Raw genomic sequence first — 20,027 nt, forward strand, 5'->3', positions numbered from 1 at the left:
TCCGTCCCCCCATTGCATAAAATGAGAGGACGGGGAGAAATCCCTTCGGGCTGCGTCAAATTTTGCTCACACATACTACCTCACCCCCTATCCACCCGCCCATTCCACCTCATGCAATCACAACATCATCCATATACAACCATTCTCCATTCACCCCTGTCTTCTGTCCTCTCCCGTCCTTCCTCAACAGACATTCCACTCTTCCCCAAAGCCCCCTTCACCTCATCCTAGGACGTCCCCTCATGTTCACTCCCTCCACATCTGCCTTCCACACCTCTTTTACTAGTCTTTCTTTACTCATTCTTTCCATGTGTCCAAACCATCCTAATATTCTTTCATCAACCCTATCTGAAATACAGTACAGTATTAAAACATAAGAAATATATATATAAAAAATTATAAAAATGAAACTAAAAAGCATTGATAAATAAACAGTAAACAGCTTGTATTTCATAGTATTCAATAGAAAAAGTTACTTGAAAACGCAACAGATTGATATGTATCCTAGAGTAGAACCCTCATGTTGGCCATTTTGAATAGGATCCGACTTACAACTGGTTGGTCGGAACCTATCTAGGTCGTAACTCGGATAGTGGCTGTATTGGGGATGGAATGGGTGGGAGTGATTTTTATGCCTTTGTTTTTTGGTTACCTCCCATGTCAGGGGGAAAAAGCCTTTGGTATATGTATGTGTGTACACAGAAGAAAATAGAAATATGCCCTGTGCTATTACTTGTGATATATTTGAGTTGTGAAGTGGATGTAAACATGTTTGGCTTGGAGATTCAGCTGAACAGGATTGCATTCCCAGCATGGGTTGGTCTGTGATGACCTCGCCCCTCTGATGTCTTCTCTCTCTTGTGCTTGATCTTACTGGTTAAAGGTCTTCAGGACTTGCTGGTGTCATGGTATTTCTTCCACTTGTGCTATTAGGTTGGGATGTATTGTGGGTAATGTGTCCCACTCTGTGAGAGATGGTATGTCACAGATGTTCCCATGGCATTATCACAGTTCAGTATGACTTTTAAGTGTGGGGGTTCAAAGACGTAGAAATTAGTTGAATAGACCAATCCATTGCCCCTGATCTCTCTTGCAAAAGACTTGTTGCCTTGAAGTAACCATCAATAGCCTCCAGTGAAGGCCATAAGTTGAATTGATCAGTTCATTAATTTATTGCCCTATGTCTTTTTTGCATGAGATCCATGCTTGTTGTTGTTGCTATCATTCCCTAGACTGTCTGTCCGAGCATTCCCATCTCCCTAAGGAACACCATGGCTAGAACAGGATTTTCCCACAAATCCTTAATGCCGCACACGTAGGCGTCATGAGGAGCAAGTGGATTCGCGACGCTGCCATATCGGCGTCTTGATTATATTTATTGTAGTCGCCCCTGTGTTTTTACATTCTCCCAAATGCGCCCTGAATCCCATTCTCTGTGGTTTTCAAAATTCGCGGGTGAAAGAGAGAACGATCGATATAAGCGGCGACTATATTTTATGATAAGAATATTATTACGTGACGTCATACGGCTGGCATTGGCTGCTGCCCGCGAGATTTAAGTCCCGTACTGAAGTGGTTAATAGAGTGTATAGTGTTGTTGTTGTTGTTGTTGTCGTTCCCTAGACTGCCTGTCCGAGCAGTCCCGTCTCCCCAAGGAAGGCCACAGCCGAAACTGGGTTTTCCCACAAATCCTTTATAGAGTGTATGTCGTGTTGTTTGCGTGCATGATTGTGTATAATGCAGTCTTCCATTATGTGTTGTATGGTATGGGGTGAAGTGTTACATCCTGGGCAGCTGTTCACAACACGGTCGTCCAGCCTCTTCTGGTAGCTTAGAAGTGCTGGGTGGTGACCGCATCGCAGTCTGGCCAAGTGGACTCTGTCCTTTCGTGGGAGAGAGGATTCCGAAGGGTGGATATCAGGGGGTCTGGCGTGCAGCAGTGTGTTGTCTTTCAGTGTGTTAATGGAGCGGTGAGTGATATGATTATGAATATGTTTCCGGAGGCTGGTATTTGGTGGTTGTGGAGGAAGAGAAGAGAGTATCTGTGCGTAATAAAGGTCTTTGGGTGTAGTTTTAATGTTTCTTGGTGTGTGTGGGTGTTCTGCTATGTAGTGTAGCGGGTGTGATGTGTTTGTGGTGGCTGCAGCAAGTGTTTGTGTGCCTCTCATGTCGAGGTGGTCCTTGACTTTGAGGACTTTTGTTTCATGGTGTAAATGGTCTGTAGGTGTTGTATTTGTGCAGCTTGTAATTGTTTTTAGGGGTTTGTTTTGTATGATTTAAAGGGTGTTGTGGTGTGTCTCACTGAGATTAGGAGCCCATGCAGGACTCGCATAATTCATCACTGAGCATATGCATTGTTTTTATATTGTTATATTAGTTTCTTTGTTTTGTCCAAATGTTGTTCCAGTGATTGACTTAAGTGCGTTAAGTCTAGGTGTGCATTTGTTTTTTATGTTTGTGAGGTGTTGTTTGAAAGACATGGATGTATCGTATGTTACACCAAGAATTTTTGGTGTGTTTGTGTGTGGTATTAGAGTGTTGTTGATGTAGAGATGAGGTATGTATTTATGTTCTATTGTCCAGTTGGTGAGAAGTGTTGCTGTAGATTTGGTTGGAGCTATTTTGAGTCTGTTTGTGATGAACCATGTGTTGAGTGTGTCAAGGTAAGGCTGGATTATTTCTGCAGCTTTGTCTGTGTTACGATGTGTGCATGTGATTGTTATGTCATCTGCGTAGGAAGAGATTTGTATTTCTGAGGTGTCTGGTGTGGGTAAGTCATGCATGTATAGATTAAATAATGTGGGGGATAGAACTGAGCCCTGTGGTACTCCGTTCTTAATGTTTCTGATGTGCGATGATTGGCCATTATATGACACATGAGCATTCCTGCCTGCCAGATAATTGGCCAGCCATCTTTTGGTGTTATTGTGCATGTCTGTGTTATATATTTTATTTGTTAGGTTGTGGCGGGGGATAGCATCAAAAGCTTTACTAATGTCCAATGCTATAAGAAGTGTTCTGTGGTGGGGCCTATCTGAATTGTTGCCATCTAAAATTCTTTGTGTGAGGTTTGTCAGAAGAGTGTTTGTGGAGTGTAGTGGCCTAAAACCGTGTTGTGAGTCAGCAAGGGGAATATATGGTGTGACAAGTTTAAGTATTAGGCGTTCAATGACTTTAGAGGGGGTGCAGAGAAGTGTGATTGGGCGGTGCGATGTTGGGATTGTTGGGTCTTTGTTCGGTTTTGGAATGGTGATTATTTTACCATGCTTCCAGATGTCGGGTATAGTGTTGTGTGAATAGCTGTAGTTTGCAATGTTTGTGAGTGCGTGTATACCTTGTGGTCCAATGTGTTTTAGGTGGATGTTGCTTATGTTATCAGGGCCACAGGCAGATGAGTGCTTGAGATTATGCATTATGAGTTTTGTCTGACTGTCTATGAAGGGTGTATAGTCTGAGTCTGTGGGGAAGTCTTTCTTACGTCGAATGGTGCGTCGGTCGTCAGGGTGAGATGTAAGATGGCTCGTCTGTGCAAAATGACGTATGAGTGCGTTTGCTTGTTGTCTGTTTGAGGGTAGATTATCTGTTGTTGTGATTATTGCTGCGTGAGAGTGTGTAGTGTTAGTGTTGGATAGTGTGATGCTGTTGAGTGTTTTGTACAATTTGCTGGTGTTTGTTTTGTTATCAAGTGTATTGATAAAGTTTTGCCAATTTTGTGTTTTTTGTTCATGTAATTTATTGGCAATCACAGTGTTTAGTGTTTGTATTTGGTCTGCTATGTTTTGAGGGATAGGTGTGGGGGTATCGTGTTTAAGTGTGTCACGTTGTCTGATGAGGCCTTGGATTTCTGGTGTGAAGTTGGGGTTGTGTGATTTTCTGTTGCCTCTAGGGATGTATCTCTTGTCTGCGTTTTGTATGATTGTATTAAAAGCGTGCACAGCATTGTTTATGTTTGTGATTGGTGTACTGTTAAGTGTTTCAAAATGTTGTTCTGTCTCTTCAGTAAAAGCTTCCCAGTTAGCTCTCTTGTAATTGGTGTAAGTGTGTCTGTGGCCAACTGGGGTGCATCTTGTTTTGGTGGTGATGATGATTGGAAGGTGGTCAGAGCCAAGGGCTCCGACCACTCTCCATGATGTTGTTGGGGTTAGGCAGGGGGAGCAAAAGGTGATATCAGGAGAGGAGGGAGTGTAGAGGGCTTGGTATGGGATATGTGTATGATTATGCGTGTTGTTCATGATAGTCAATGAGTCGAATTGAGTCTGTATATCAAGCCCTCTGTCTGTGTCAGGGTTGTCGACATACCAGGCAGACGACTTGGCGTTGAAGTCACCACCCATGATCAGGTTGGGGATTGAGGTTAGTTGGCTAAGTTGAGGTCTGAAGGTGTTTGGAACTGTGGGGGATGATTGGGGGGGAATGTACATGTTAACTATTGTCAGTGTTGAATTGTTGCCTGTGCGGATTCGAATGGATTGGGTTTCTGTTGTGTTATCTGTGGTAGGGAGGAGAATTTTGGTTGTGGCACTTGTGTCCACAAAACAGATGGAGTGGTGGATCAGGGTGATGAGTCCACCGCCATTGCCGTCAGTCCGGTCTTGTCTGATAGTGGTGTAATTATGAAATGATGGTGTTTTGTGTGAGTGTCTTAGTTTTGTTTCTTGTAAAATCGCAATGTGTATGTTGTGTTGTTTAAGAAAGTGTTCAAGTTCATGTTTTTTTAGTGTTAATACCGTCAATGTTGTGTTGTAATATGTTGATGTTGTGTGTTTTGTATGTGTTGTATGTTGCCGTTTGGGGTTGAGGTTGGGGTGGTAGTGGGGAAGGTGTAGGATCTGGGTCAGAGGGGGGGGAAAGGAGAGATTGGGGACAAAGGAAGGGGAGTACTAATCGGGGGTAAGGGCAAAGGGAAATTGGGAGTGGGTAAGGGTGTTGGCTGTAGTTGGGGAGGTGGGAGTGGGGTTACTGGAGGGCAGGTAGAACATGTCCAAGTGTTTGTGTATTGGTTTGTGTCAGCAAGTGTTGTACAAGTGAGGTGGGCCCAGTTTTTGCACATATTGCACTGAACTGAGCCCTTTGTCTGTCTGCTCGAAGTGTGTATAGTGTTGTTGGCATGCATGATTGTGTACAATGCAGTCTTCCATGATGTGTTGTATAGTATTGGGTGAAGTGTTACATCCTGGGCAGTTGTCTTCAGTGCTGTCCTGGTGTGGCAGAGTCTTTGTCATGGAGTTAGGGGCCAACCTACCAAATACACCCCTGCCACTGGCTTTACACACGTGGCACCAATCCTTGGGAGCAACTTTGGTTACATGGGCAGGTACCCATGGTTGTTTTTGTTGTTGTTGTAGTTGTTATTCCCCAGACTGTTTGGCCAAGCAGTCCCATCTCCCTTAGGAACACCTTGGCTGGATTGGAATTTTCCCACAAATTCCTTAGAGAGTATATATTTTGTTGTTTGCATGCAGCTCCCATAATGTGTGGTATAGTATGAGTTGAAGTGTTACATCCTAGACAGTTATCTGTGATGCATTCATCCAGTCTCTTATGGTAATTTAGAAGGGCTGGATAGTGGTCACACCACAGCCTGGCCAGGTGGACTCTGTTCCAAGGGCGAAAGAGGATTCAGAGGGATGGATATCAGGGGGTATTGCATGCAGCAGTGTCAGAGACCCATGGTTCCCAGGATACCAGAAACAGCCACTAGATTGGCGCATAAGTCACCAAAGAAAGGGATATTGTATTGTTGTCTGAGTCTAGGTAAGAGTAGAGCAAGGCAGTGTAGGATAAGATGTTTCATATCTATTGTGTGGTGTATATATCTGTAACAGTGTTATTCTGTGGAAAGTCCTGTTCTCTGTCAGTATTGTTTTAATGTTGGTTTGTGGCCTGAAGGATGGCAGCAAAGTGGAAGTGAATATTAAAGGAGAGAGGCTTGAGGGAGTGGATGGCCTTGGATATTGGGTACAAATGTGGCAGGGAGAGTGGGGGTGGAGGTGGAATGTGGATTGAGAGGAGCATGTGGATGACTTGGAGGGTTGAAAAGTGTAATGAGGTTTGGACATTTGGGAGTGGGCACTGGGAGGAGATTGTATGGAAGGATGGCTGTGCCAGCAGCACTGTATGTGGCAGAAACATGGAACATAAGAGAGGAAGAGAGAAAGAGTTTAAATGTGTTTGAGAAGTATGGTAGGGGTTATTAGGCTAGACAGAGTGAGAAACTAGGAGGTGAGGAGGAGAGAAGGGAAGGAAAAGGAGTTGGGAAATAGGGTTGATGAAGGAGTATTGGGATGGTGTGGACACATGGAAAGAACGAGTGAAGAAAGATTAGTAAAAGAAGTGTGGAAGCCAGAGGTGCTTGGAGTGAACATGAGGGGGCAAACAAGGATGAGATGGATGGAAAGGGGTAAAAGGGGCACTGGGAAAGAGGGGGATGTCTGTTGAGGAAGGAAGGGAGAAGACAGAAAATAGGAATGGGTGGAGAATGGTTGTGTATGGATGATGCTGTGATGCATGTGAGGAAGTGGGTGGGGGATGGGGGAGGTTAGGGAATATGTGTGAATGATATTTTGATGCAGCCCGAAGGGATTTCTCCCCATCTTCTCCTTTTCTGCATGAGGGGGTGGAAAGGGAGGGATGCTGATTAAATAAAGCAGCTTTGCTGTGGATGTGCTGTGTCTTGCTACATTGCTTCTGACCCAGGGCAATGGGTGATATGTAGGGATGACCCATCATCCAGGAGGAGCCAAGAAAAGAGGGAAAGAGTGGTGGTGAATGGGAGTGATGTATGTGGGGATGAAATGGGTGGGAGTGGAAATATGCCTTTTAACTTTGGTTATCACCCTTGTAAGGGGGAAAAAGCCATTTGTATATGTATGTATGTATGTATTTGGACTGGGGGAAGTCACTCATGAAGAGATTAGATAGTGCAAATGATGAAGTTGATCCAAGGGGGACTTGACTGTAGTCTTTGGTCCCCATAATGTGGTTGTTGTAGGATACTCTACATTCTGTGGCAGCTAAGAATTTGTTAGCCATTGAATAGATGCATACAGGAAGGTAGGATAAAAGCCTTCAATAAGGTAAAGGATGAATATAATTAAAAGAGTAATAGGAGCAAAGAGCAGAGGCATAATAATATAGTAAAGTGTAGAGTGAATAGATGCATGCAGGAAGGTAGGATAAAAACCTTCAATAAGTTAAAAGATGAATGTAATTAAAAGCGTAATAGGAGCAGAAAGTAGAGGCATAATAATGTAGTAAAGTGTTGAGCTCTTCCACCCGAAAAATTTTTATGTTTAAAGAATTAAAGCTTATATAATGCTTCAGTCTTCATGGATCAAACAAAATATTTTTTTCTTGAAATGCAGATGAAAGCAGTGGCTGACGCTGTTGTTGAGCATGTGTTGAGGGTGTTGAGTATTTATGTTCACATTGTTGAAGATGTTACTCCTGGAACTAAGCCTCCCATAGCTCCTCTTGCACCCCAAAGTGCATTGTCTCCTAATAAGGTAAGACTGTGCTGCAGTTTGTGCATTTCTTGTAATCTTGGAGCTCTGACTCACAAGCAATTAGCTCATCTTACCTTAAGTGTACCCAGTATTCCTAATACTGCTTGGGTATGCAGCCACTCATCTTTATATAATGTTCCTAGCTTTATTTTCTCTTCCTCTTTCACTTTTACTTTTTTTTTACTCTCTTCTCTCAGTCTTTATCATTTATTCATCCACTTCTTCCCATTATTTCCTTGCTATTTATTTTCTATTCTGCCTCAATGTTATTTTTGTGGTATTAACTGCATAGTGACATGCATTCAGTACTGTAGAGACTGTTTTTGTAGTGCCCCTATGGGCCAGTTGTATATGATTCATCTAGATTAAAAATTTTACTTATAAAGAAATATTACACTTTTTTTTTCTTTTTTTTTAAGTTAATTCAATCTTGTGTCTTGTAGCCTTTTCATTTCAACACAAATTACATAATTTCCCTTTATAACGACACCATTTATCATTTAATTTCTCTTCACAGAGAAAGAGTCGAGCAGAGACTTTGGGAGAGAAAACAAGGTCCAGTTCCCCAGGAAAAGGGGAGAAAACAGGTAAAAAAATCTGAGGGTATTGTATTGTAGTCTGCATCAGGGTTCCAAGCCTTTGATATTTATTGCAGTGTATTGTTTTACTGCAACAATTTTTCATTCTTCAGATGGCGAGGATCGTGAGAAGAAAGTAGCAAAATCAGGAGGACTTGGAAATTTTTCTCATCTTCCAGAATATATCAAGTTATATGATGTAGTAAAGAATGCATATAAAATATATAGGGTATGTACATAAAGCACTGTATGGGGTAGAAACATGGAGCATAAAAGAAGAAGAGTTTAAATGTATGTGAGATGAAATGCCTAGGAAGTATGGTAGGGGTTACTAGGCTGGATAGAATGAGAAATGAGAAGGTGAGGAGGAGAGTGGGGATGGAAAGGGAGTTGGAAGAAAGGGTTAATGAAAGAGTATTGGGATGCTTTGGACACATGGAAAGAATGAGTGAAGAAGATTAGTAAAAGAGGTGTGGAAGGCAGAGGTGGAAGGAGTGAACATGAGGGTGTGACCAAGGATGAGATGGATGGATAGGGGTTAAAGAGGTGTTGGGAAAGAGGGAATGTTGAGGAAGGAAGAGAGAAGACAGAAGATGGGGGTGAGTGGGGAATAGTTTTGTATGGATAATGCTGTGATGCATGGAAGGGAGTGGGAGGGGGATGGGGGGGTGAGGGAGTATGTGTGAATGATATATTGATGCAGCTTGAAGGGATTTCTTCCTATCTTCTGAATAAATGAGGTGCCCTTGCTATGGATGTGTTGTCTTTGCTACATTGCTCCTGACTCAGGGGAGTGGATGAGATGCAGGGATAACCCATTATCCAAGAGGAGCCAAGAAAAGAGGGAGGGAGAGATGGTGAATGGGAGTGGAGTATGTGGGGATGAAATTGGTGGGAGTGGATTTATGACTTTGGCTACTTGTAAGGGGGATTGTCGGCATATATATGCATGTATGTGCATGAATGATAAAAAACATGTTTATCAGTAAGATGTTGAGTAAAATGTGAGAATTTTATTTATAAGGAAAGAATTGTATTTTGACTTCATATTTTCCATCTCTATTACCAGATATCTCTTGATGATAATACTACGGACAGACTCTGTGGTGTTTTAAAGGCTGCCTTGCTAAGCTTGAGCAGGATTCTGGAAGTAGCATCAATGAATGAATTTGGAAGATTGGCTGACGAACTTCTACAGTACCTGAAGGCTGTGACTGTATATTTGCCAACCTTGACGATTCACACAGGGCAGCAGGTGAATTGGGTCGAAAGCAGTCTAAGCTGTATCTCACATTTAACTTTTTGCGGAGTGTTAGAGTGATAATGTTGACTGGATTTATTTATTTATTCATTTTTATTTAATTTATTGGAAGCTCACTGGCAGACTGGGTTAAGGCGACATTACTTGTGGTGAAAGTTGAGGGGGTTGCAATTTAAACCCTGCCACCAGTGAAATTGAACCAAGGGCATGGTTCATTAAATTCCATGCTACAGCATCCTCTATATGGGGCATTGTCCTAGGCTCTCGATAGGGGGGGGGGGGTTGTGACATTAAACCATATCATCATAATCGTCATCATTTTGTTATTATTTTATTATTTTTTTTTTTTACAGAGAGCAAATAGAAAGTTGTGTCTGGATGCTATAGTATGCATTCTATAGATGATTTTATAATACTAAAGTTTGTCAATTCTTCTTGTTTTAGTTACTCAAATGCCTTTTTGGCTCCAACATCTCTGCAACATGGCATCTCCTGAGCAAGTCCACAAGCTCCGTGTCCACCCTCAGTCGACAGGACAGAGACAGCACCTGCCACCAGGGTTATAGTTTACATCACATCTGCCTTATGAGGCCTTTTGCTGAACTGGAGAAGGACATCAAGCAGGGGGCTGAAGGCCAGGTTGAAAGCGACACCATAGGGTGAGTTCTTTATAATAAACACTGTGTGAAGACGGAGCCTTTATTAGCATAGTGTTTTGCTTGTTACAGCTTTATCAAGTATGTGGATGTATTTCGTAAAGCTGTAACGAACAAAATGTCGTACTAATAAAGGCTCCTTCCTCACATTCAGGTGTCTATTTCGTTAGACTTGTCGGCAACTGCCAATTTCATACAAACTGAGTACTTTTCGTCATACCTGGCATGGTGTCATGGTTGCGAATCAATGTGGACTGTTTAGGGATTTTGGTGGTCATGGGAGATGAGCACCAGTTTGGAATATTCTTTGTTTTCTTTCTTTTCATCCAATTAACTTGTATTTTTTCAGGTTGTACAGTGATACCTTAAGGTCAGAGCTTTAGTAACTTTTTCTTGACATTTTCTGACATTTCTTGCAGCTAATGAGGCTTCTGAGCAGTTGCTGAAGTTTTGCAGTATCTCTCTCTCTCTTTCACCATTTCTCTAATTGTTTCTCACTCTTCCATTCCATCTCTCTTCTGTTCCCTCTTCCTTCCCCCACCTCTCATTTTTGTCCTCTCCCTCCCTCTCTCCCTCTCCTACTCCCTCTCCCTTTACCTCTCTCATTCCCTCCCTCTGTTCCTCTCTCTTTCCCTCCCTCTTTCTCTATCTCTCTTTTTTTTCTCTTTCTTTTTCTCTTTCTTTTTCTATTTCTTTTTCTCTCTGTTTCTCTCTGTCTCTTTCTCTTTCTCTCTGTGTCTCATTCTCTTTCTCTTTCTCTCTCTGTCTCTTTATCTTTCTCCGTCTCTTTCTCTCTCTGTCGCTTTCACTGTATCTTTCTCTTTCTGTCTCTTTCACTGTATCTTTCTGACTCTTTCTCTCTCTGTCTCTTTGTCTCTTTCTCTTTCTCTTTCTCTCTTTTTCTCTCTTTGACTCTCTCTCTGACTCTCTCTCTCTCTGATTCTCTCTCACTCTGACTCTCTTTCTGATTCTCTCTCACTCTGACTCTCTCTTTCTTTCTTTCTCAGGGCAATACTTTTTTCAGTATTTAGATTTTGAAGATTATCAGCATAATTCTTAAAATGCTTTATCTGCTGCAGTCAGCTTTGCCGTTTGTTAGCATTTGATTATGGCTAGAATGGTTCCGCTAGAAAGTTCTCTCCATTTTTGTTATTACTATATAATTTTAGCTTTTAGCGGTTGAATATTTCACTGAAATAGGGTTTTGCTTGACATTTTATTGCAGTGTATGAAGAAGCTGTTTGCATATTTTGTAGATTATTTAACCCTGATTGAAACCAGAATGAACACAAGTAATATGAACTATACTCCCAAAACCCCAGAGTGTGTCTTGAACTAATGATATACATGTGATCCAATTATTTCAGTTCGAGTTTAACACAGCGGAAGGGGAGCTCAAATATCTTTAAGATGATTGGAAGAAACAGTGACAAGAGCTCCCTTAGTTCATATATTCGCTTATTTGAACCACTTGTCATCAAAGCTTTAAAGGTAAGAGTGTGATTATTTTGCCCTTCTATGGTTTATATGCAGCACAGAATTATCTTGCAGTGAAAGGGGCTTTGAGCAAAAGGGGATTGTCTGTTGAGTAATGAAGGGAGAAGGCAGGGGATAAGGGTGAATGGAGAATGTGTATGGATGATATTATGTTGCAGCTCAGAGGGATTTCTCTCCATCTTTATTTTATGCGTGAGGGGACAGAGAGGAAGGGTAGCCATGTAAGTGAAGTGGCCCTGCTGTGGATGTGCTGTGTCTTGCTGGATTGCTTCTGACTCAGGCAGTGGGCGAGAGACAGGGATGACCCTTCGTCCATGAAGAGCTAAGATGAGAGGGAAACAAGGGTGGTGGATGGGAGTGGAATGGATGGGAATGGGTTCATATCTTTTGATTTGACTACCTCTCTTATAAGTTGGAAGAAGCCCTTGGTATATAGATAGATAGAAAAGTAACTCTGATAATAATATTAATTGTTACATCAAGTATCACAAAATGAAAGCCTGTACTTCATCAATGGATTGCCATGGTTCTCAGCCCCTTTCCCATAAATTTGTCTAGGAAGAAAGTTGGACCCAGGGCGGTGGGCGGGGTGCAGGGATGACCCGTCATCCAGGAGGTGCTCAGATGAGAGGAAGGGTGGGAGGGGTGTGGAGTGTATTTGGGGATGAAATGGGTGGGAGTGTTTTTATGCCTTTCCCTTTTTGGCTACCTCCCTTGGAAGGGGGAATAAGCCTTGGTATATGTATGTATGTATGTATTAGTGTGGGACTGTTTCTTTGTCAGTGGTTTACAGTAGTACCTCCTCTGGAATCTACATTTCAGTACCACTTGCATCCCATTCCTAATTGGTCTCTTTGCAATTAAAATCTCCCACAAGGACTTTATTGTTACTTTGCTCAATAGTTTCTTTTTAAGGAGAAGTGTTAGACAGTTTCTTCATTATCAATTGAAGTAGTAGGAGGTTGTCAGCTCTCCTTATGTAAAAAGGTGAGGGGAGTAAATTAAAAATTAATAAAGAGAGATCTGGGCATGGTCCAGAGACTGTCAGGGGCTGAACCTCCAAATGGTGAACAGGTTCATGGGTTTTGAAAATGGGTAGCTGAGTGTTGTAATCAGTCTTACACAACCACCACTTAGAGGTACCTGTCTTTGGTTTGGCTTCTCATGTAATCCTTCACTGCTAGTGCACAGTATTTACCCAATAGTTGTCTCTTTCCTCATCTCTCTCATTATTTTGGTTTCAGTTGTACACTGTATCTAGTGATGTGGTCATGCAGAGAGCAGTTCTTCAGTTGCTGATTCATCTTGTTCAAATCAGAGTCAACTACTGTTTGCTCGACTCTGACCAAATATTCATCGGTTATGTCATTAAGCAGTTTGAATATATTGAAGAAGGTCAGATAAAGTAAGTTTCAGAAATGTGTTTGATGAATTTTCTTTGTAAATGATCAATGATTAATGAAATTCTAACCAAGATTAATTATAGAAATATTCTTTGGGGATCGGTGCCATCTGCGTAGAGCTGATGGCCAGGGGTAGTTGCTGCTGTTTGGCCCCCAACTCTTGGGGTTGGGGGGTGGTCCCACGACGTAGACGTTGCAGCTCCAGGACATACCCGCTACACTACATAGCAGAACACCCACACACACCAAGAAACATTAAAACTACACCCAAAGACCTTTATTACGCACAGATACTCTCTTCTCTTCCTCCACAACCACCAAATACCAGCCTCCGGAAACATATTCATAATCATATCACTCACCGCTCCATTAACACACTGAAAGACAACACACTGCTGCATGCCAGACCCCCTGATATCCACCCTTCTGAATCCTCTCTCCCACGAAAGGACAGAGTCCACTTGGCCAGACTGCGATGCGGTCACCACCCAGCACTTCTAAGCTACCAGAAGAGGCTGGACGACCGTGTTGTGAACAGCTGCCCAGGATGTAACACTTCACCCCATACCATACAACACATAATGGAAGACTGCATTATACACAATCATGCACGCAAACAACACAACATACACTCTATAAAGGATTTGTGGGAAAACCCAGTTTCGGCTGTGGCCTTCCTTGGGGAGACGGGACTGCTCGGACAGTCTAGGGAACGACAACAACAATACAAATAGAAATATTCTGAATTTGTGGGTCATAATTTCAGTTTATTTTTGCTTGATAAGTTTGTGGTCTTGAAATCTGTTTTGTAGATGGGAAAAATTGACCTGTTAACAAACTTAGCTCATGAACATAATTATGTATATGTATGTATATATATATAATATATATATATATTATATATATATATATATATATATATATATATATATATATATATATATGAATATATATATAGGGTAGTGGGTCAGGGATTGGAGATGGTTAAAGAAAATGGAGAAAAGTGGGAGGTGAGCCAGCTGTTGTTTGCGGACGACACGGCGCTTGTGGCAGGGTCAGAGGAGGGATTGAGGAGGCTGGTGGCAGAGTTTGGGAGAGCATGTGATAGAAGAAAGCTAAAGATAAATGTGGGTAAAAGTAAGGTGATGAGATGTACAAGGGGTGAAAGTGGCAGTAGACTGGAAGTGAACATTAAGGGAGAGCGACTGGAGGAAGTGGATAGTTTTAGATACTTGGGTGCAAGGGTAGCAGGAAAAGGTGGAGTGAAGGTGGAGGTAGAATGTAGATTGAGAGAAGCGAGTAAATGCCTTGGTGGATTAAAGAGTGTAATGAGGAATGGACATTTGGGAATGGATGCGAAGAGGAGACTGTATGAAGGAGTGATTGTGCCAACAGCACTGTATGGGGCAGAAACGTGGAACATAAGAGAAGAAGAGAGAAGGAGTTTGAATGTGTTTGAGATGAGGTGTCTGAGAAGTATGGTGGGGGTTACTAGGCTGGATAGAGTGAGAAATGAGGAGGTGAGAAGGAGAACAGGGGTGAAAAAGGATTTGGGAGATAGGGTTGATGAAAGAATATTAGGATGGTTTGGACACATGGAAAGAATGAGTGAAGAAAGACTAGTAAAAGAGGTATGGAGGGCAGATGTGGAGGGAGTGAACATGAGGGGACGTCTTAGGATGAGGTGGATGGATGGGGTGAAGGGGGCTTTGGGGAAGAGGGGAATGTCTGTTGAGGAAGGAAGGGAGAGGACGGAAGACAGAGGTGAGTGGAGAATGGTTGTATATGGATGATGTTGTGATTGCATGAGGAGGAATGGACTGGGGGGTGGGGTAGTATGTGTGAGTAAATTTTGACGCAGCCCGAAGGGATTTCTCCCCGTCCTCTCCTTATATGCAAGGGGGGACGGAGAGGGGGGGTCGCCGATTAAATGAAGCTGCCTTGCTGTGGATGTGCTGTGTCTTGCGACACTGCTTCTGACCCAGGGCGGTGGGCAGGGTGCAGGGATGACCCGTCATCCAGGAGGTGCTCAGATGAGAGGGAGGGTGGGAGGGGTGTGGAGTGTATTTAGGGATGAAATGGGTGGGAGTGTTTTTATGCCTTTCCCTTTTTGGCTACCTCCCTTGGAAGGGGAAAAAAGCCTTGGTATATGTATGTATGTATGTATATATATATATGCAAAGTAGACCACTTGGAAAAGAAACTAATGAAGCAGAGCGTTTTCATATATTACATCTTTGGTGGTCTTATTCCAGTAGGCTGGAAGTGAGCATTAAGGGTGAGAAGCTGGAGGAAGTGGATAGTTTCAGATACTTGGGTGTGAATGTGACAGGAAAGGGAGGAGTGGGGGTGGAGGTAGAATGTAGAGTAATGCCTTGGTGGATTAAAAAGTGTAATGAGAAATAGACATCTGGGAATGGATGCTAAGAGGAGGTTATATGAAGGAGTGATTGTGCCAACAGCAATGTGGGCAGAAACATGGAATATGAGAGAGGAAGAGAGAAGGAGTTTGAATGTGTTTGAGATGAAATATCTAAGAAGTATGATAGGGGTTACTAGGCTAGATAGAGTGAGAAATGAGGAGGTGAGGAGGAGAACAGGGGTGGAAAAGGAGCTGGGAGATAGGGTTGATGAAAGAGTATTAGGATGGTTTGGACACATGGAAAGAATGATTGAAGAAAGATTAGAAAAAGAAGTGTGGAAGGCAGAGGTGGAAGGAGTGAATATGAGGGGGCATCCTAGGATGAGATGGATGGATGGGGTGAAAGGGGCTTCACAAAAGAGAGGAATGTCTGTAGAGGAAGGACGGGAGAGGACAGAAGATAGGGGTGAATGGAGAAGGGTTGTGTACAGATGAGGCTGTGATGCATGAGGGGGAGTGGGTGGGGGATGGGGGGAGGAAGTATGTATGAGAAAAAATTTTGACGCAGCCCGAAGGGATTTCTCCCCATCTTCTCCTTTTTTGCATGAGGGGACGGAAAGGGGAGATTGCCAAATTTATGAAGCGGCCTTGCTGTGGATGTGCTGTGTCTTGCGACACTGCTTCTGACCCAAGGCAGTGGACAGGATGCAGGGATGACCCGTCATCCAGGAGGTGCCAAGATAGGAGGGAGGGAGGAGGGTGGAAAGGAGTGGAATATATGGGAAATGAAATGGGTGGGAGTGATTTCTATGCCTTTTTCTTTTTGGCTACCCCCCGTGTAAAGGGGAAAAAGCCTTTGGTATATGTATGTATATATATATATATATATATATATATATATATATATATATATATATATATATATATATATATATATATATATATATATATATACATACATATTTCCCAATGAATTTAGATATCACATAACCTCTTGAATACAATGATGCCAATGTATGTGTCATGACCTGTAAGTGGTATATGAGAATGCTGGCATCGGCTTCATGATTATATTTATTTTGTTGTAGCTGAGTGACCCACCCCTGTATTCTGTGAACACATTTGATCGAGTTTTCTGTGATGTTATATTTATTCAGGGTGAAAGAGAATGAGTATAAAAGCCGTAACTTTATATTTTGTAATGTGCATATTGTGATGCATTATTGTACATCAAGCAGCCTGATATGTTGCGAATATTTGATTCGTATGGAAGAGATCAAGATTATGATATATGGAGTGTTGCTGTGATAATCATTGTACCTTTATTGAACTTTCAGGTGTGCAGAGGAGCTGATCCCAGCCATGTTTGGGTTTATGGTGCTTCTTTCATATGAACGCTACCATAGCAAGAGTATCATTGGAGTGCCGAAGATCATGCAGCTCTGTGATGGCCTCATGGCCAGTGGGCAGCCTCCACTGTCTCATTGTAATTAGAATAATGTTTTGGGTGTGACTGGGTTTCTTATTGAAGTTTGAAGATTGGCTTCTCTGAATAGTATTATTGTTATTGGATATGTGTGCTGTTGACATAATCAGAAACATGCTGGTCTCACATTTGCTTATTTGTGGGTTCGAATCCAGCATTCCTCTCCAGTTCCCAGAAATGACTGTTACCTGTTCTAACAGTCCAAGCACATTGGGCAAAGGTGAAGGTCTCAACCACAGCTACATGCCTCCTAGCATAGGCTCCTCACTTTCTTTGTCTATTAGGTTATGCTTTTTTATTGTGAAAACTTGTACTGTTAGGATTAGATTTTAATTATTTTGTTTCTTCTGTTTTTACTGACCAGAAGCCCATGCCTGGCAGTAGCAAACACTGGTCCTCCCATAGATATCTCAGTGAAACAAATATTGGACTTTTGTGTTGCATTAGAGTAGGTCTGTGTCTGTGACATCATTTAGTAGTAGGAGAAAGGGAATATTCCTTAGTAGTCAGTTACTCTTATGTGAAAAAATAAGGGAATGAAAGTCAAAGTTAATACAGTGAGATATTGGGTTCAATCCAGAGACTCAGTGTTCGCCCCATATGGGATGCTCTTCTAGATGGAGGTGTGGGTGTTGAAGATGAGCATCAGGGAGATGATTTTCTCGGATGTCCATCTCACAGGACCACTGTAAGTAGGTACCCATCATTGGTCCTTGTTTTCTTGTTTACTGAAACCAAGAAGGATACCTACAAGTGGTTGTCTTATGAAGCAGATGTTACAGAGAATCATTAACCTGATGCCTATCTTCAAAACCCTCTCAAGGCCATCACTTGGAACAAATTAAGAAAGACTACATGTATAAAGGATGTGAAGAAATGCAATTTTCCATATAGTTGGAATAGCCTGGAAGGTAATATAGCCTAAGCTAGAACAATATATAAATTCAGATTTAAATATAATTGAAAATCAAGGATATAGATTAAGTTGGAGCTGTACATAAATTTGAAGTTAGGTATAATAAACTGGAGATTAGGAGACATGGCTCGATGAGTATTGCTTCTATACTTTATACTGCAATTGGGTAAATAACTCTTTGTGGAGGTGCTCAGGACTGGCAGTACTTAGTCCCAAGTCCTAACCCAAGAGCTTTCTCTGTCAAAAGTGACTCTGTTTCCTTGACTTTTCACATTAGGAGAGCAGACAACCAGCAACTTTTCTCCACCTCCTACTTCTGCTTACTTTAAGCTGGTGATGTAGAAACAGTCCCACATAAATATAACAGACAGCAATCCACTGTCTCTTCCCAGAGAAATCCATGCGAAGGTCTAAGAACTATTGTTAGCTGCTGTGTGGCTGCAAGTTTCCAGTTTGTTCAGGAGGTGAAAAGAGAGCTGTTAGATTTGGCATGTGGAAAGAAGTGAGAAAAGAATAACAAAGTGAAATGAACCTAAAGGAAGACCAAGAATGAAGTGGGGGGATAGCATAAAAGGGGTATTGGATGCAAGAAGAATGAATGTCTGTAGAGCAAAGAAGAGAGAGTGATTATGAATGAAGGAGTAACATCAACAGAAGAGATGTTTTGTCTACATCATCATTTTTTTGAGTGGATAAAGAATGGAACTGCTATATTTTTAAGGAGGTGGAGGGGTAAAACAGGTCTGACTGTCAGGTCCTGCTGTGGAGATATTGTTTTGCTGCATCACCTTTGACCCAAACAGTGTGGTAGAGAACGGGGATGATCCTTTATCCACAAGTTGCTAAGATTGGTGGGAAAATGAATGGCTTTTGATAACTGTGGGATGGGTGTGTGCATTGACATGACCACCTTCCGTATAAGGGGGAGGATGACCCTTGGTATGTATTGGTGTTGTTTATTCAGATAAATTTGATTTTAGAATATGAATACAAAGTAAGATAACAGAAACTGTTAAGAAAAGACAGTGTGTATGTAATGTTAATTTTCATTTTATATGATGGTGTGTGATAGCATCAATTGTATCAGATTTTATTTGTAAGTCAAGTAAAGAAGTGGGTCATTCTTGCAACAAAACATAATTATTCAGTTGATGAAGACTTAATTTTGTCTTTCTGCATCACAGCTGAATTCATTAGTTTAAACAAAACAAAATCTGTTACAATCATTATCTGGTTAAAAGGATTGAGAATTGTAAAAGCTCTAGATTTTTTTTTTTTTTTTTTTTTTTTGGTTCACAGGTGTTGGAGCGCTGCAACCTCTAGTCGAAGACTTATTCCTTGATCGTAGCACTTCGGGAGCCAATGATCAAAAGGAACTTGATACTCAGAGGGAAGTGTTGAGCTCAATGCTTCTCCGATTAGCTCATTACCATCAGGTATATTTGCCCTAGTGAAATAAATGTAGATTGATTATTATTAACATTTTATATTTTGAGTATTTTGAATATTTTATTGTCAGTGAATTTTTTTTTTCTTGAATTTAAGCCACAGTAATTTATAAATAATTCTGGTATTAGAAACAGTTGAAGATTTTTGTGTCATCTTTTACAGGTTTTGCAGCTTCTCTCTCTCATATTAAAGACAACTCGAGACACAAACAAAGAGCGATGGAGGAAGTTATCTCGCCAAGTCATTGATGTGACTCTACCACTGCTTTCGAGGTTACAAGTTAATTTGGATTGTGAGGTGTGTTGATGATAGAATTACCAATAGTCCATATGATCTTCAATCCCATGAAACAAGAAACATCGTAGGGAAACCAAAAAATAAGCTGAATTTGCTAAGAATAGTTGCAAGTACAGGATTCAGGAAACCAAAAAAGAAAGCTATGCTTGAGAAGCACTTAATGCAAATCATAAAAAAACACATGTCTAAAGGATGTGTAGAAATACAGTTTTCCCTATAGATGCATAAATACTTGGAATAGGTTATAAAGTGATATAAACCAACCTGGAACAATATATGAATTCAAATCTAAATATGATAATTGGATATCAAGAATATAGATTGAGCTGGAACTTTACATGAATTTGAGGCTAGATATGATAAATTTGAGAGTAGGAGATGGGACCCAACAAGCATTGCTCCTTTCCTGTATACTACAATTAGGTAACTAAACTGGACCTCCATAGCTGGTTCTCTCAGTTAAGAACCAGTTGAAAAATGCACCAGACCTTATAAAGACAATGCTCTAAAAATATTAACAAGATGTACCAAAATAAGATATCTTTACCATTGACCATAAAAAAAAAAAAAAAAATGGCTATAGGTTTCCAGTCAGTGAAACAAGTCCTTAAGGGGAC

At 41.4% G+C, this 20,027-nt stretch overlaps 1 protein-coding gene across 2 annotated transcripts in view; it reads left to right on the forward strand.

Annotated features, from left to right (window-relative positions):
- The window catches only part of htt (huntingtin), a 125,416-nt gene that overhangs the window by 41,800 nt on the left and 63,589 nt on the right, over positions 1-20,027 (forward strand). Inside the window, exons 18-28 of one of the 2 annotated variants that reach the window (XM_076211210.1) lie at positions 7,365-7,505; positions 8,023-8,092; positions 8,197-8,312; positions 9,153-9,338; positions 9,789-10,003; positions 10,350-10,370; positions 11,368-11,491; positions 12,742-12,902; positions 16,600-16,748; positions 18,964-19,100; positions 19,276-19,410. In XM_076211210.1, the coding sequence (XP_076067325.1) occupies positions 7,365-7,505; positions 8,023-8,092; positions 8,197-8,312; positions 9,153-9,338; positions 9,789-10,003; positions 10,350-10,370; positions 11,368-11,491; positions 12,742-12,902; positions 16,600-16,748; positions 18,964-19,100; positions 19,276-19,410 (1,455 nt within the window). The remainder of the gene's footprint in view (positions 1-7,364; positions 7,506-8,022; positions 8,093-8,196; positions 8,313-9,152; positions 9,339-9,788; positions 10,004-10,349; positions 10,371-11,367; positions 11,492-12,741; positions 12,903-16,599; positions 16,749-18,963; positions 19,101-19,275; positions 19,411-20,027) is intronic. The other variant, XM_076211211.1, reaches the window with a different exon arrangement.

The sequence above is a fragment of the Oratosquilla oratoria genome, chromosome 28 (genome assembly GCF_046742065.1).
Source record: "Oratosquilla oratoria isolate Oo_2021 chromosome 28, ASM4674206v1, whole genome shotgun sequence".
Classification (NCBI taxonomy): domain Eukaryota; kingdom Metazoa; phylum Arthropoda; class Malacostraca; order Stomatopoda; family Squillidae; genus Oratosquilla; species Oratosquilla oratoria.